General features: G+C 33.0%; 1 protein-coding gene across 11 annotated transcripts in view; it reads left to right on the top strand.

Moving 5' to 3' along the window:
• The window catches only part of Mpdz (multiple PDZ domain crumbs cell polarity complex component), a 151,629-nt gene that overhangs the window by 19,537 nt on the left and 115,639 nt on the right, over positions 1-16,453 (top strand). For all 11 annotated transcript variants that reach the window (XM_077797035.1, XM_077797033.1, XM_077797040.1 and 8 more), the window contains exons 2-3: positions 3,431-3,499; positions 6,318-6,484. In XM_077797035.1, the coding sequence (XP_077653161.1) occupies positions 3,484-3,499; positions 6,318-6,484 (183 nt within the window). In that variant the 5' untranslated portion in view covers positions 3,431-3,483. The remainder of the gene's footprint in view (positions 1-3,430; positions 3,500-6,317; positions 6,485-16,453) is intronic.

Here is a 16,453-nt window from a genome sequence, read left to right as displayed (position 1 = left end):
CCTGTGCAACTCCCAAAATCAACACAACAACAACAACAATAATAACAAAAGTATTTCAAATAAAAAACAAAATTAGTTTTTTTAATATAACTATCTTCCAAGTACTGTATAGGTTATTCACTAAAAAAATCATTTAACTGAAACTCAGATTTAACTAGGCATCATGTATTTTTATTTGCTAAATCTGAGCTATTCTATATTAAGATAAAAAGCTGAAAAAGAATGCAGTGCAAAATAGGTTTCCTCAGTGTCCTCTGTTCAGTTTACTATTATCCATAAAACTTGCAGAAATATTTTATAAACTTGTGCCTATTATACTTTTAAAAACAAACATGTACCTAATAATTTTTCTTGAATAAGCATTTACCTTATATTATACAAGTTGTAGTAATTTAATGTATTATACTGCAATATAATATTATATTGCAATTTAAAAAAATTGACAATATATTTATATGCTTTACACTTGGGTCCTTATTTCTTCCTTTCATTTCACCTCATAAAGGTCAAGGTCTGCATGACAATTTTGAACTTGGAAAAAGGAAAAATGTGGTAAGATAAGTTTTTCTTCCTAATGAGGGGCAGCATATTGTAGGAGTTAATTGTGGGCTCTGGAGCCTGTCTGCCTGTACTCAAACCCTAGATTTATTACTTACTAGTGGTGTGATTTAGGCAAGTTTCTTAGTCTTTTTTTGACTTATGTAAAGTCAATGGATTGTATGACTGTTAAAGGATATAACTGGATAGCATACTTCAATAAGTGCCTAGCATTTTGTAGGTGCCCTGTTTGCTGTTATTATTGCTTCTTCTACCCCCATAGTAGTGTTGATCTCCTGGTCATCTCTACAGCTCGTCTCTACTGCCTCTTTGATTCAGCATTGTCACTGCTAGCATGAATTGCCCAGGAAGAACCTGGGCTGCTTCTGACCTATTGTTGGTTCTCCTATAAGACTTACCCTATGACCATGGCCTGCTTTTATGACCCAGGCACCCTTATATTTCCATGTAGTGTTGAAATGGGTAAAAAGAGAAGGGAGATGGTAAGGTGGTGAAAGGGTGGGTGAAAATGAGTTTGCAGTTTGAAAGAAGTAGATTTGATCTATCTTAAAAGTTCTTCAATTACAAATGACTTATATATAATTAGAACTGAATTTACTGGGTTTTGGGGATACGGATAAGGGACATAAGAAAACCCCTTTTTTTAAAAAACAAACAAACAAACAAACAACTTATCTCTTTGGCATGGTTGTAAATAGTGAAATCCCCTGTAAACTTCAAAAAAGCTATGATTTTATTTTAGGGACATTAGACCAGTACAGAGAAGCTATGAAACTGTACTATGTTTTATCACTGAAATTCACTGTAAGTTCAGCTCTCTCCTGGGAGACACTGTCAGCGACTTGCAACAGGAGGGGCTTTTTTTTTTTTTTTTTTTTTTTTAACTCTTACAACAAGTTTCTTGAGGGGGGTGGTTGGTAGTGTAATTAGCTCTACATCTGCATTACTGACTTCTTGGTGAACTTTGGATGGCCATGTTTTTCTCTGTTGGGAACTTCCTGCTCAACTTTGTCTGTGGACTCTTCATAAATCAGTGGCTATATTCATAGGCTACCTTTCCCCCATGTCATGAATAGTGCCTGTCTTTCTGAGTTAATTTTTCATAAGGTAAAGTGGATAGAGCTAAGTTTTATTGTGCATACCAAACTTTAATATATATAATTATTTTCCTTCTAAAATGTATTAATAAGATTTATTTGTGAATAGATCTAGAGTCAGAAAAGATATGCAACTTAACAAGGATAAACTTATTCATGCTTCTTCATTGCTTTCATGATTCCTCTATCTATTTAATTAGATACATGTTGGTGTAGACTTGGGGTCTCCTGACTTTTAGGTTTAATTTTTCAGAAGTTGATTTTTTCAGAGGGTACTTGCTATTATGATATTTTTTTGAAAGAGTATTGTAGTTTCCTTATAAATGAGAATTAAAAATATCACAAATTTATCTTTAAGTTCTCTGTATGGTGCCTCATGAATATATACTGTCTTGCATGGGAATCTAACCTATATGGACTCAACATTAATCCTGAATGTATATTTTATAATTATGAGTTTTTTTGTAAGCTGGAAATTAGCATACATTATTTATCTCATTTATCACAAGATACTCAATGAATAAGTTTATATTCTATAAAACCAAGGTTGAGATGTTAGGCTACTTGCTAAAAGCTACACTGTTATTTAAGTTTTAATTCTAGGTCAGAGCCAGTGCCCTCTCCTTGATACTAGGGCAGTTTTAAAATAAGTGCCACTGGTTGAGCTGTTTGACTATTTGGAATGGAGTTAATGTTTTCAGACTACTGTTCTATATTGGGATAAGGAAGTTAGCAAGTACTATTTTCTGTTATTATACAGAGCAAATTGTAGGCATTGATGTTCTATGCATCTGCTCATCTACATACATCTACTTTTTGCCAAGTATCCTTTCCTCTTGAAGAGGTAATAGAGGGCAACTTGGTCTTTCTCAGAAAAATGGCCTGTCTCACCTTCCAGTTGAAGAATGAGGATATGTGGTGATAGATTCCTTCTCTGAGAAGATTGACACTTGGTTAACTCACCTCTTCTGTGAAGCAAAGGGTGGTTGTACCTCTGGAGACAGTTGTGCAGAATTGTATAGCAGAGGCTGATTATGATTAGTGATGTGGATGTTGGCTGTGCATATCTATACCCAGGACTTCAAAGTGTCCAATTGTTTCCAGAGAAAGATAAGATCTATGTGAAGATAAAGAAGGAATTGAGAAGGTATTTTTAAGTGGAAAGAGGAGAACATTATAGTTAGAAGGATAGTTTAAAAACCTTTGAAAAATTTAAGAGGGCACTCTCTTTTATTCAGTTTTTAATCCATGATTTAATGTATTAAAGCAGTATAGTATTACCTACACTGCTTTGGTGTCACGGTTCATGTCTAATTGGTATGTATATTATCTTCCCAGTTAAGGCTGTGAGTATTTGAGGGTAAGATCACAAATTCATTTATCATTTTTGCCTAGAGAATTTCATATGCAGATTCAAGTAAGCTCCTTATTCTGTGGTTAAGGATCTGTAAATTAATCCAAGATTACAGTGGTCTGTGCTGAGAAGCTCTTCAGGAAATATTTTAGAAACTTGTACCATCTTATTTAAAACAGAATTTAAGCTTTTCTACTTATTATTGCAGTTAACATGGGTATGCACATATCATTTTGAGTAAGTTCTAGAGTGCTGACTTTTTTTTGCCTGAAATGAGAACTATGTGAAGTTATATCAACAAGAGTTAATGGTCAGAGGAATTACAATGGTATCAAGTGCTATTTAGAGTATTTAGTTTTAGAAGAAAATTACAGTTCTGAGAAAACATAACCCTTTCATTTTATGTCCTTTTTTCCCTTAGAGTTCCATTTTAGTTGCTGTTTGAAATCATTCTAGAGAAGAACTTTGAAAGAAATGTTGGAAACCATAGGTAAGACTTATTCTTTATTTCTTTTCATTTTTAAAAGTTGAAACTCCCTCCTTTGGGATCTTTGAGTATGATATGTTCTATATAGCAGATTCTATCTGTGGTAACTTAGATTTAAAAGGTTGTTATACACTAACATTGTGCCAGGATAATACTTTTCTGTATTTGATCAGTCTCATGTGAAGTGTTTCAAAACATACATAATTTGTACATAATTTTTAAATATGACATTCTACCATTTATGGGTTTTAATAAAGCTTAATGTATACCCAATTCTAATTCATGAACCCAGTTGTAGTTAATATTTGTTTCTGGATTACAGGAGAAAATTTATTAGTATTTTAATGTTGAAAGATGACCATTATTCTTGTATTTGTGGCTGAATTTCCTCTGAGCTCTTTTGTGTGTGTGTGTGTGTGTGTGTGTGTATTTTACTGGGGATTGAATCCAGCACTCTACCACTGATCTGTACTATCATCCCTTTTTTAAAATAAAATTATTTTGAGACAGAGTCTTGTTAAGTTGCTCATTGTGGTGGCAAACTTGTGACCCCTCCTGCCTCAGCATCCTAAGTAGCTGGTATAACAGGCATGTGCCATACCTGGTTGAGCTCTTGCTTTTACTTGACAAGGAGAACGGTAACAATCTCTTTAGCTGGTAACTTCATTGAAGGCAATTTAATTTCCTCATGAGATAATTTAGGTTGAAATAGCTAGATTTCCCATGTTTATGTGTTAATCCCTTCTAGAGAAACTAGTTTATACATCTGTTTACAAGTGTGTGGTACATATCTGCCATTATCAGACATAGCACTTCTGTATGTATTCCAGGTAGCTTATCTATTATAACTTTTTGAAGGTATCTAGATTTTACTCTGGCACCTTGATAATTATGGTTGATGCTTAGACAGCTTCATGTTTTAAGGGTAGGAGGAGAGTTGATGACAGTAAAAGAAACAGGAGCTTCTTTTATGATCTTGTGACTTTTGTTCCTGGTCCTATGCTGATCATAAAAATGCATGGATGTACATCTCTATCACTCATTTTATACTGAAGTAATACACCATAAAGAGAACTAGCCTACACAAAAGTGGAAAGGAAAGGAAAGGGGAAGTACAGAATTATGTAAATCATTACTTTCTCAGCTTTGTTCTGTTAGCTATTACTACTGAGTTGGACACCTTGTAACAATTGCCATGAGAATTAATATATTCACATTCTAAGTTACCATGGGAGATGATCCAGATGAAAATTCTCGGGTATATCTTTATCATTATTTGCTTTAAAATTTCTGCTTGAGTAAATGTTATTTTATTTCATTTTTTTTGTTTATGTAAAATCATGATCTTTGTTAATTCATATTTTAATTGCCCAATTTCTGTGTAATTCCAGATTTGGAGCTATATAAAGTATTTCTAGTAATGATTGCCATTATATATAAAGTATCTCTAGTAATTGGTTACTGTGATATTTCAAATATATTTTAATACAGGTACTTCTTATCATCCTGAAAGTGTTAGGACATATATCTGAGTACAATCTCTATTAAAAATAAAAAACAAATTTGGCTTAATTTATAAGTAAGTGAGTATGTGTATTGTGTGTATGTGTGACTACAAAGATATGTTTTTGGCTATTATTTGTGGTAGAAATTCACTACCTGGTAGAAGTAAGTATATAAGATATAAGGACTTTTAGGACATACTTAAATATTTACTTTTTAAAAAACTTTGTGCCTGATTTATAAAGCATTTAATAATTATTTGAATTGGATTAGTTTGAAGCATATGTAAATATGGCATTTAATTTGGGGAGGAAGATATTTCAACTATTAAAAAGTAACCTATTTGAAATACTCTGTGTTATTCTGATGTATTTTTTTTTTTAAAGAGAGAGTGAGAGAGGGGGGAGAGAGAGAGAGAGAGAGAGAGAGAGAGAGAGAGAGAGAGAGAATTTTTAATATTTATTTTTTAGTTCTCGGCGGACACAACATCTTTGTTGGTATGTGGTGCTGAGGATCGAACCCGGGCCGCACGCATGCCAGGCGAGCGCGCTACCGCTGAGCCACATCTCCAGCCCATTCTGATGTATTTTTAAGTAAATTCTCAATTGTAGAATACTTTGCTTCTTAATATGTGAAATTATTATATTTTGGATATTGTGATTAATCATTAACATTATCCATATCCACTTGTTAGTGAGACAATTATGTTGCTAATTTTTTTATATGTAAATAATCATTTCCATTTCTTTTTAAAGAAGGCATTTTTGAGGTCACAGATCATTTGGTTTTTATTAAAAAAAAAAGTCATGATTTTTATGAAAGAGTTGAAACAGCTCACATTGGAATTTAGATAGCCATCATCTGAATTGGTTTCTGTGACTAATTGTATTCAGCACACAATATAACCAATTTCTTGCTTTCAAAGAAACTTTCTTATAGGTTTCTTCAAGGTTTGTGGGGCACATTTCCAGTTACATGTCACACCCTTTCTGTTTTTTAATACAGGTACTTCTTATCATCCTGAAAGAAGTACCGATTCCATTGGTTTGAAGCAAATGTAAATATAAAAAATACTGTGTAATTTGCTGCTTAATTTTGAGGGAAAATATTCAAAGTATTAAAAAGTGCTCAGTCTTATACTTTTTATTCTTTTGTACTTTATTAAAATTTTGTACTTTTGTAAGACTTTTTACTCAAAAAAGACAATTTTGTGCACTTAAGAGGCATAATTTGAGAATTTCCACAAGCATGGGATCCTTATATGCTTGATATGCATGTTTTGAGTCCTGTTATTTACTAATGCTGCTCTTTGGAATAGATAAAAATCGGGCCCTGCAGGCAGCAGAGCGCTTGCAAGCCAAGCTACGAGAACGTGGGGATGTAGCAAATGAAGACAAACTCAGCCTTCTAAAGTCAGTCCTGCAGAGCCCACTCTTCAGTCAGATTCTGAACCTTCAGACTTCTGTACAGCAGCTGAGAGACCAGGTAGGATATCATTGGGGTGTTCACAGCATGGCATAGATCTTGTGAAAGGATTGTTTTTTTCTGAAGGGTGATTTTCGAATGTGTTAATGAATAGTTAATGAAGTCATTTAAACCTCCAAACAAGACATTCAAATTCACCATGGCTTTTTCTTCCTAGTTATTTTTACAGTGGTTGTTGCCGTATACTGTAGATGAAATGACATTGTGTTGAAAGCTGTGTGGATGCTGAAGAATGAGTTTCTACAGGAAAAGGGGATGATAAAAGTATGTTTGGGGTAGATGGCTGTAGACTTGGTTTCCATCATCTCTAAGGCTCATTGTTCATGTGATCTTACTCATTCAGATTCAGATTTGAGTATGCTTGTAAGATTTCAGATAAGCCTAGATTTGCATGTGTAATCATGTGTGTAAGGAAGGGAAATCACCTCTATTTTGACAGTAAAAGGAATAATTACATTGTCATCAGTTAGAGGAATTGCAATTCTCACTTCTTAAAAGAGTGTAAGTAGCAATTGCTTCTATGACAGCATCAGATGGTAGAACTTCTAAATGTAACACTGTGTTTCTCCTGTAAAAATTATGAGCATTAAAAGTTGGAGCATTTATACTAAAATTGAAACGTATCATAGTGACAGAGTGAAAACTAAAGTCAGATGTTCTTTGAACTTACTTAATTTAATCACTATTTCTCAGGTTTTTAAAAAACATTTTTAAAACAGTTCATATCCTCACAAGGTTTGAAGTTAATTATGCCTTCAAGTCCTCATTCTCATGTTTTTAGAATTAATTTAATGGTTATGGATGACTTGCTAGCAAATATTCTGCCTTAAAAGGTTAAAAAAGAATCTTGAAAACTTGTTTCATAATACAATGAAAGAACAGCTCCAATAAAAAATTCCCAAATAGTTCTGGAGGTGTAGCTCAGTGGTAGGACTGTGGGTTCAATTCCCAGTACGATAAAAATATCAGTAAACAAAAAACAACACTCAAAATTGTGCTAAATGCAAAAGGTAAAACAGTAGTAATAGAAAAGGAATTTGTTTAATGTTGTGTTAACGTCTTAATCTACATTTGTATATTTGTAGCCCCTCTAAAATAAATTAAGAATAATCTTCAGACATATGTAAATAATTTCTATGTAATGATTTTAAAAGTCATGATCATGAATTTTAAAAGGTGTTTTTGTTATTTGTAGTGTGTTTATCCCCTTTGTAAGTTATGGAGATACTAATTTTCAATACTAACTTTCAGAACAAATTGGTAAACTTATGGAGAAACCACCATCTTGAATGTAAATGTAATTATGATGGGAATAATCATCTGGTTTTTCAGAGTATAGAGAGGTTGAACAGATATCTTCTATTTATTGTATTGTATGGAAATGTGATTAAAATGGGAAGGAAGTTGAAATAGAGTATCAACAAGTACACCACTAGTCTAGTGAGATAAATCATTATTTTCCTGCTAGCCAGCCTTACGAATGGCAAAGAATCTTTGTCCCTCCTGTGTCTGATGAAAGAAAGGGACAAATGGACCTACTTGCTAAGCTTGATTTAATATTTTCAAATGAAAGTAGGATATGGGCTCTATTACTATGAGTCCTACATGGTTCACATGAAAACTACTTGGAAATCTATTGAGCATAATAATAGAGGCTCAAGTTCTGTGACTAATATATGCTATGATTTTGCTATTTTATTAATAATATATTTAAGACAAAATTGTGAATTCTGTAGGCATGTCTTACATGTCTGTGGATTTTGTGTCCTTAGTCACTCTTTATGTAGAAGAGAAAGCTAACAATAAAAGGGACCACGGAAAGTATCTAGCTTGGAGAGGTTAAGTGATTTGTTTTTAAGGGTAAAGCCAGAACTAGAATTCAGTTTTCTTGGCTCCCTGGGCTTCTATCCCCCTTTTAGGCTTTGCAGCCTATCTTATATCTTCTTTTCAATGATAGGAATTTGATCCCTAAATGTCAAGAGTTTCATTTTGTTAATTCCTCAATTTTTGTGACTTTTCACTTTAATCTCCATTTTTTTACTAATTCAATTCTGTTTACTTATCAGTATTTTATATATGATTAAAATAAAAATTTAAAACTATGTAGTTTTTGTATATTAAAATAAAAATATAAATATTCTAATTTCATCAGATTTACCAATCGCTAATTTATTAATATTTATAATTTAATAACTAAATATATCTAAGGAACAAAATTTGTTTCATGCTTTTCAATCAGTGGCTACCCAAATCTGACCATTGCCTAGTTTTTACTTATTACCTTATATGTAAATTATATTTTCATGTATACAATTTTTGTATGCACAACAGGTGCAAGTTACTGTTTCAATTTTTTTTTTTTTAACCATCACTGGAAAATTTGATCTCTTCAGTTCTTCCCCTCTGTCATCCATTCTCCTGTCTTTTAGAGAAGCAAAGGGAGTTAAATAATTGAAAAACCTGAGGTATATGCAGCATATTGGAGAACATGATCATATTGTTGCATTAATGACAGATGCTGATATGCCACATTGAATTAAGCCTACAATTTTTTCCCTCAGATCCTTCTCATTACTTCTATTCAATAATGTTTAATTTTTCCAATTTGCTGCTTCAGTATTAAGACCACCCTTAGAAATCAAACTATTTCCCTTTGGCAAATTAAACACTTGACAGGTGTGTAACTGAGAGGGCAAAAAAGCCATGCCCTGAAGGGATGTGCTATTTAAATATTGTCAAAAATATTAACAGGTCTGAGAATATAATTGATGCCTCTGTTTAACTCTGCCACATTGTGTATTGTTCTATCCGCCAGCTAAAAGATGTGTGCTATTAAACCTGAATAATCTCTAATAGCTCCAGTTCATTTCCTGCTGCACGATTTCTGTTTAAATGAAGAGAAAAAAGAGAACTGTGACTGTGTGTCAATGATCTGTCAAATGCAAATTCTCAAGTAGTGTCCTCACTGTCACCTAGTCATCACAGCTAATAACTATGGGGCTTAATGCGTATTCATGACAAAAATCCATCTATTGTGGGGGAAATAAACACGTTAGCAGTTTAATAATAGAAATGTGTCAGCCTTGAGGATATTGGATTTGCATATTTATTCTATAAAGTTTCTGCAGTCCAGTATAGGTGATGCTGCTTTCCTGATTAGTTAATTTCCTTATCTTATAGATTGATCATAGGCACTGAAATAATCTTCTTACTTTAAGTAATTTTTCAGAAAACTGTGAATTAAAATTATTATTTTCAATAGAAATTTAGGATCAATACCTAGAAATCAACATTACCAAGATTATTTTTAAAAAGATGGCAGTGGAGACCAGTTCTAAGACAGGAGAAAAGATATGGATAACTCAGGTTGCAAAAGTTGCTTATATGAGAAATAAGCCTTAGGGCACAGAATATTCAAGATATCTCTCCTTGTTTCTGATCTCTAGACTTTTTGGCTTGTGACATTTGAATGTTTTGTTGTTATTTAATATTTTCAGGATTCTAGCTCATTTGCTGTCCTTCCATACAGTGCTGGCTTATATACTTTTCTAGACATATAATATATATACACACAAATTAAGCCAGATTTTTTCTTTGGAAATTTATGACATTTCCTAAAAATAACTAAACACATGGTGGGTTGTATAGAATCAACTTTGGAAATTACTGTTCAATGTTGATTAGTTAGATTTTTTTTTCCCAATTTTTATTCTTGAAATGTAGTCTTCATGGTGTAACATTTTCATGGTTTATTTCTGTATATTTCTTTTTAAAATTTTTCTTTATTTTTTATATCTATTTTTTAGTTAGAGGTGGACACAATATCTTTATTTTATTTTTATGTGGTGCTGAGGATCAAACCCAGTGCCTCACGTGAGCGCTCTACCTTTGAGCCACAACTCCAGCTCTATTTCTGTATATTTCTAAGTTTTACTTGTTCACATTCCAAAAAAAAGAATGTGAAACAAAGAAATGGATGATTCAAAGATAAACCTAAATAAACTAAATAATAATATCATAGAACTAAAAGATATACCAAAGACCTAGGGTTGCCGAAACCAAGTAAATCATTTAATTTCAGTTTCCCAGAAGCAAAGGCAAATAAAAAACAACTGAAGGATTATGTTCATTGTGAGACATAGTTGAGTGAACCTAATCTACTCCTGACAATAGGAGGGAGGGTTATCACATGGACACTTTGTTGAACACTTAAAATCAATGAAACCTTAATGAATAATAAGATGGAGGTTCTCACTATCTAGAGAGGAAAACAGAACATAGAAAAAAGAACAGGTGAGTGGTGGAAGGAGAAGGAACTTTGACTTAAGATAGATTTTGCAAAAGGAGTAGGAATTGTTGGCAGATGTAGGGAAATTATTTCAGGTAGAGGGCGAAGTGTCTATAAGGGTATGCAGCAGTTGTTTTCAAGTGAGTGTGATTTTTATATTTTCCTTCACCAAGAAGTATTTGGCAATGTCTGGAGTCAGTGGGATTATGTGGATTATTATGATGGGTAGAGGTTAGCGATGCTGCTAAACATCCTTCAGTGAGCAGCACGGCCTCCCACTGCAAGGAATTATGGGTTTATAAAGTGTTCGTTGAGAAATCCTGGTATAGAACTATGTACAGACATGTATTATCAAAGCAATTAGATTATATGTGGAATATTGGCGGGAATGGAAACTATAGAGCCAGATTGTGAAGGACCTATTGAGGTAAGGGTTTTTTGGGGGATGGTGGTCGTTATTTCCTTGATGATACCCTAGGATTAAGTCCAGAGCCTTGCATTCAAGTACTTTACCACAGAACTACATTCCTAGACATTCTTTTATACTCAGCTTTCTGGAAAATTATCACATTTATCTTTTACTCATTGTATTAAGTATAATATTTTAGCAATCATTTTATGTTTTATTTGCCTACATCTTATCACTATGGTAAGAAGCCTAACAAAATTATGTTAAGAATTTTAACATTTTGATAAGTAACATGTTTGATTAGAATTATCAAATATGTAAATTGGCTGGGCATGTTGGTGTGTGTCTATAATCTCAGTGTTTTAGGAGGCTGGAGCCAGAGGATTACAAGTTTAAGGACAGCCTGGGCCATTGAGTGAGACCCTGTCTCAAAATAAAACAATCAAAAGGGCTGGGATTGGGGATGTAGCTCAGTGGTATTGTGCTGCTGGGGTCAATCTCCACTCCAAAAAAAAAAAAAAAAAAAAAAGGAAAGAAAAGAAAAAAAAAAAAACCTGTTCTTTAAGGAATGCTTCTTTCATCTTACTAATATTGAGAATACAGCATGACATTCTGATTTAGAGATAACTTTTCTGCCAGAGGGCACAATGAGGGGTGTGTGTGTGTGTGTGTGTGTGTGTGTTTTGTGTATTTTTTCTGATTCTGTGTCTTAAAACAGGAGCAAAAAGTAAAGATATAGGTAAATATTGTGTAATTCAGAGGGTTAGTTTTGAGTTTCTGAGGTATGCAGGGATTGTTAAGTAGAACATACACTGTCCTGAAGCATAACTGAAGAGGGTATTCTGTAGATAAAGATTTATAAGATGGATAAATCTAATTCATGATCAAAATGTTGAGGTATATAGCTTCTAAGTAGAACATGAGCAGCTCTGATAATTTCTTATATTTTTTTTAGATTGATGGAAAGATGAGAAATTTTCATAACTGAACATTTTGTTGCTGTTTTGACTTTGGTAATATGCAAGATGGTATTTAGTGTGATTCATGTCTTAAACAGCAGAAATGCTTGTATACCCCAGCTTAATTTTATTACTTAATAAATGATAAAAACATGGCTCCCTCTCTATAGTTTCTAATTTGAAACTTACATGAAGATGATTCATCTGTAGGCTTATCAGTAAAGGGGAAATGACTACTGTCTCTCAAGAATGTCTAGGTTAAATTATGACTTGGTGTTGATGAGAGGAAGGAGGACAAAAAGTAAATATACCTTGATCCTATTAACAGAAATAATTGAAAAATGGAATATGATTCTTTCAGTGGATGTTGCTTGTGAAAATGCAAAGAGGTCTGTCTTACCTCTGAAAGACTTTTATGATAAAGTATTGCAGTTGCCCAATAGGAAAATATGTACTATATTCTTGAGACTATACTATAATGTACATTATGTAGAAGTTAAGAAAGGAGTGATTCTTATGTTTTTAGATTTACAATAAAGTTTATTTACTGTAGGAATTTCAAATACTTTATTTTTGGTACAATAACAGCTTTAAAATGTTTGTTCCTTTAACTAAAGTTTGTAAATATAGAGCCATAGAATGGACTAAAATTCTTGTTTTTTTACTGGGCAAGAAGACACTGTTCAAGTTTTTTCTACAGTGCTGGATTAAAATGCAACACCATCTTGCTACTGGGTATGCATGTGTGTCTGAAACAACAAATGGTGCTAATTGTATGGTATTTTTGTGACAAAGTTAAATGGTCTTTGGAGAAGAAAGAAGAAAATATGCAGTTTACTGGGAATAACCTAAATGAGTTTTTTAATCCAAGAATTTAAGAACATTTGAGATTGTTTGACATTTTAAGCTATAGCAACAATAATAAAAACCCTATGTATTATGGACTTTGTTCCATTTAACTAGTCCATCAGTTGTATGGGGTAGCTTTTATCCCCAGCTGTCCAGCAAGGAAATTGAGGCTTAGAGATGTTATGTAACTTAAGCAGGACCACACAATTATTCACTGGTAGACTTAAAGAATTCATGTCTGTCTGACCCTAAAGCCAGTGCTTTTTAATTTTTAATTTACACCATTTCTGAATTCTCTGTTCTCTATGTAAAGAAACAAATAAGATGAAAACAAAAACAAACAGAAACAGTTAATGGAATGCCTAAAGAGAAATGGATTTAAAATAAAGGTCTTATTAAATTCATTAAGATCTTCCATTTCTCTTAAGTTTTCCTCCCAAATTTTATCAGTATTTTCAATATAAACCATAACTTTCATCCTTATTTTATTTATAATTATGCTAGATTATAAAAGTAAAGGAAATGAATTGGTAAAGATAATAGTGAAATGGAGAGGCAATGTGGCAAAATAACATGAATCGTTATGTATTTATTCCCATATGATTACACTTGTCTAGTTTTTATTTTATTTTTCTTCCAACCAAATTATGAAATGTGAGTCAGTTTTATTTGCCTTCTGGAAATGTGGGACTGCTAGGAAAAACACTGCAAAATCCTAACATACTGTTTGCCTAAATTTTCAATTTCTAAATTGCTATTTGTCTTGGCATTTTAAATTGATTAATTTACTTAATTTTGATACTTTCTCTGGATTGATGTAGAAGATTTTAATATACATTGGTAAGAATATTACATTTGTTCAAGATGTGTCCCTGGAATTTTTTTCCCCTTGAAGTTTGGCTAAGAAAATATAGAATCGTTCAGATTTAAATAAAGACAAGATATTCTGCAAATATGCATAAACACACATGCCTAGACTGTGGTGTATAGGCTTTGCTCCACTTGCCATTTGTTAGCAAGCATAAAAAAGAGCTTTAGAATTGCATTTTGCTTTTCTTTTTAAATTTTTTGTTTGAAGTTCATTTACTATTTTGGGAGTAAAATCAATACCATGTTCATCTTTGAATACCTTGCACCATCACGATACTTTTGTCAAGCTCAAAAAATAGTTGCTTAATTAATTAAAGAATATGTGAGTATTCTTAAATAATGAAAACTGTTGTACATTAACTATTTGTCATTCTTTGCCAGAGAACTAATTTTTAACAAAAATAAGTTAACCAAATGGCTTACGTTTCTTTGGAAACCTTCAGTTTTTCTCTTGCTAACTATTGAAAAGGTGTATTATTCATCATCATCACCACAATTAAACCATACTTAACATGTGTTCAGTTCTTACCATGCTTCAGAAATTTTTCTATCTATAGGTATCTTTTTCATTATTATGACAATGCTATCAAGGAAGTAACATGATTTTCCTCATTTTATAGGTAGGGAAATGGAAGCACAGAGAGATAACAGTGGAAGGGCTAATGACTGAACCTAGGTAGGCTGATTCCAGGATTGAGGACTTAATCATATAGCTCTATTTTTTTTTTATTTTGTTGTCTTCAATAGCCTAATGAACAAATTTTAAGGATTTCCTAGTGGTTGGAGGTTTTTGGGTATTATCTGATCTCTGATTGTTGTAGTAATATGGTCTACTGATTATTGAAGACTGACACAACCCAGATTTGTGTTTGTATGTGTGTATGTGTGTGTGTGTGTGTGCACATACATATATACATACATATATTATATTACATAATATTATAGAATTATGTATTCTATAATATTATGTAATATAGTATACATTATATATTGCCTTGTCCTGTACAGCCCTTTACTAAGTTTCCTGAACCCAGCGATGAGAGGATGAGGCAAAGAGAGACACACTCACAAAAAAAAAAAAAAAAAAAAAAAAAAACAGAGAAAAAGCTGGGTCTCAGTGGATCAGCCAAACCCCCGATGAGGGAAGACTGAGCAGGAATAAGCTCAGCACTTTTGTATTATAGATTTAAACATGAAAAGGTTTTATTGTGAGAAAGTTTCTTCAAGATAAACAGAACCAAAGTTGAGGGTAAAACAGCTCAATTAAAATTAACTTACCAGCTTTTGCCCATAATTCTCTTCCCTTGGGCAGCTGGTGTTTGAACCTGAGGTCAGTAGCTGAATAGCTCTGTGACTGGAACAAAACCTTTTGAACAGGGTGTCACCATAGCAACAGGGCGATCTTTTGAGCACCTTTGCACTGAAAAGTTCCCAAGAGAGGTGTCGCCTCTGTCTCTGGGCAGTTCAAAGACCCATAATTCATTTGCTACTCCCAACAATATATTTTATAAATAATGTTATATAAATAATACAAATATATAGTCAAACATGTATATATGCACACACATAATCCTAACTGAGACTTTCTTTTTTCTTTTTAGTTGTAAAATGGGAACTAAGTAACATGAATTTGAAAGGTGTAAAGCCCAGTGGTTGAAATTTAATATTGTTTTATTTTTTCGTACTGGGGATTGAACTCAGGGGCACTCAACCACTGAGCCACATCCCCAGCCCTATTTTGTATTTTATTGTGAGACAGGATCTCACTGAGTTACTTAGCATTCACCGTTGCTGAGGCTGGCTTTGAACTTTCAATCCTCCTTCTTCAGCCTCCCAGTGAAATTTAATATTCTGAAGCAACATTTCTCAAACATTTTGGGCTCATGAACAGTTTATATTCATAAAAATTACTAAGGACTTCAAAGAGCTATTGCTTATGTAGTTTATCCATCAACAATTAAAGAAATTACATTTAAGAAATGTCTTAAATATTTATGAATTCACTGAAAAATAATCATGAAATCCATTTTATGTTAAAAAATCAATCAGAAGAGTGACATTGCTCTATACTCTTGCACATCTCTTTAATGTAAAGCTAACTAGAGGAAAACTGTATCCTATAATCTGCTTCTGTATTTAATCTGTTTGTATTTTTGGTTTTTAATTGCTAGATATGGAGGAAATCTGGCCTTGCACAGATGTATAACCTGGAAAGTGAGGAGAATAGTTTTTTGATAGTATATCAAAACTTGCTGTGAAGCTGGGTACTATGGTCCCTGCCTGTAGTGTCAGCAACTTGTGAGGCTGGAGGCAGGAAGATCACTTTTTTTTTTTTTTAAAGAGAGAGAGAGAGAGAGAGAGAGAGAGAGAGAGAGAGAGAGAGAGAGAGAGAGAGAGAATTTTATTATTTATTTATTTTTTTTTAGTTTTCGGCGGACACAACATCTTTGTTTGTATGTGTTGCTGAGGATTGAACCCGGGCCGCATGCATGCCAGGCAAGCGTGCTACCACTTGAGCCACTATTCCCTAGCCCCCAGGAAGATCACTTTTGACCACAAAATTGAACCTAGCCTATGCAGCATAGACCCTGTCA

Source organism: Urocitellus parryii, chromosome 4 (assembly GCF_045843805.1).
Source record: "Urocitellus parryii isolate mUroPar1 chromosome 4, mUroPar1.hap1, whole genome shotgun sequence".
NCBI classification, from domain to species: Eukaryota; Metazoa; Chordata; class Mammalia; order Rodentia; family Sciuridae; genus Urocitellus; species Urocitellus parryii.
Note: the sequence above shows the minus strand (reverse complement) of the source record. Positions and strands in the feature narration are given on the sequence as shown.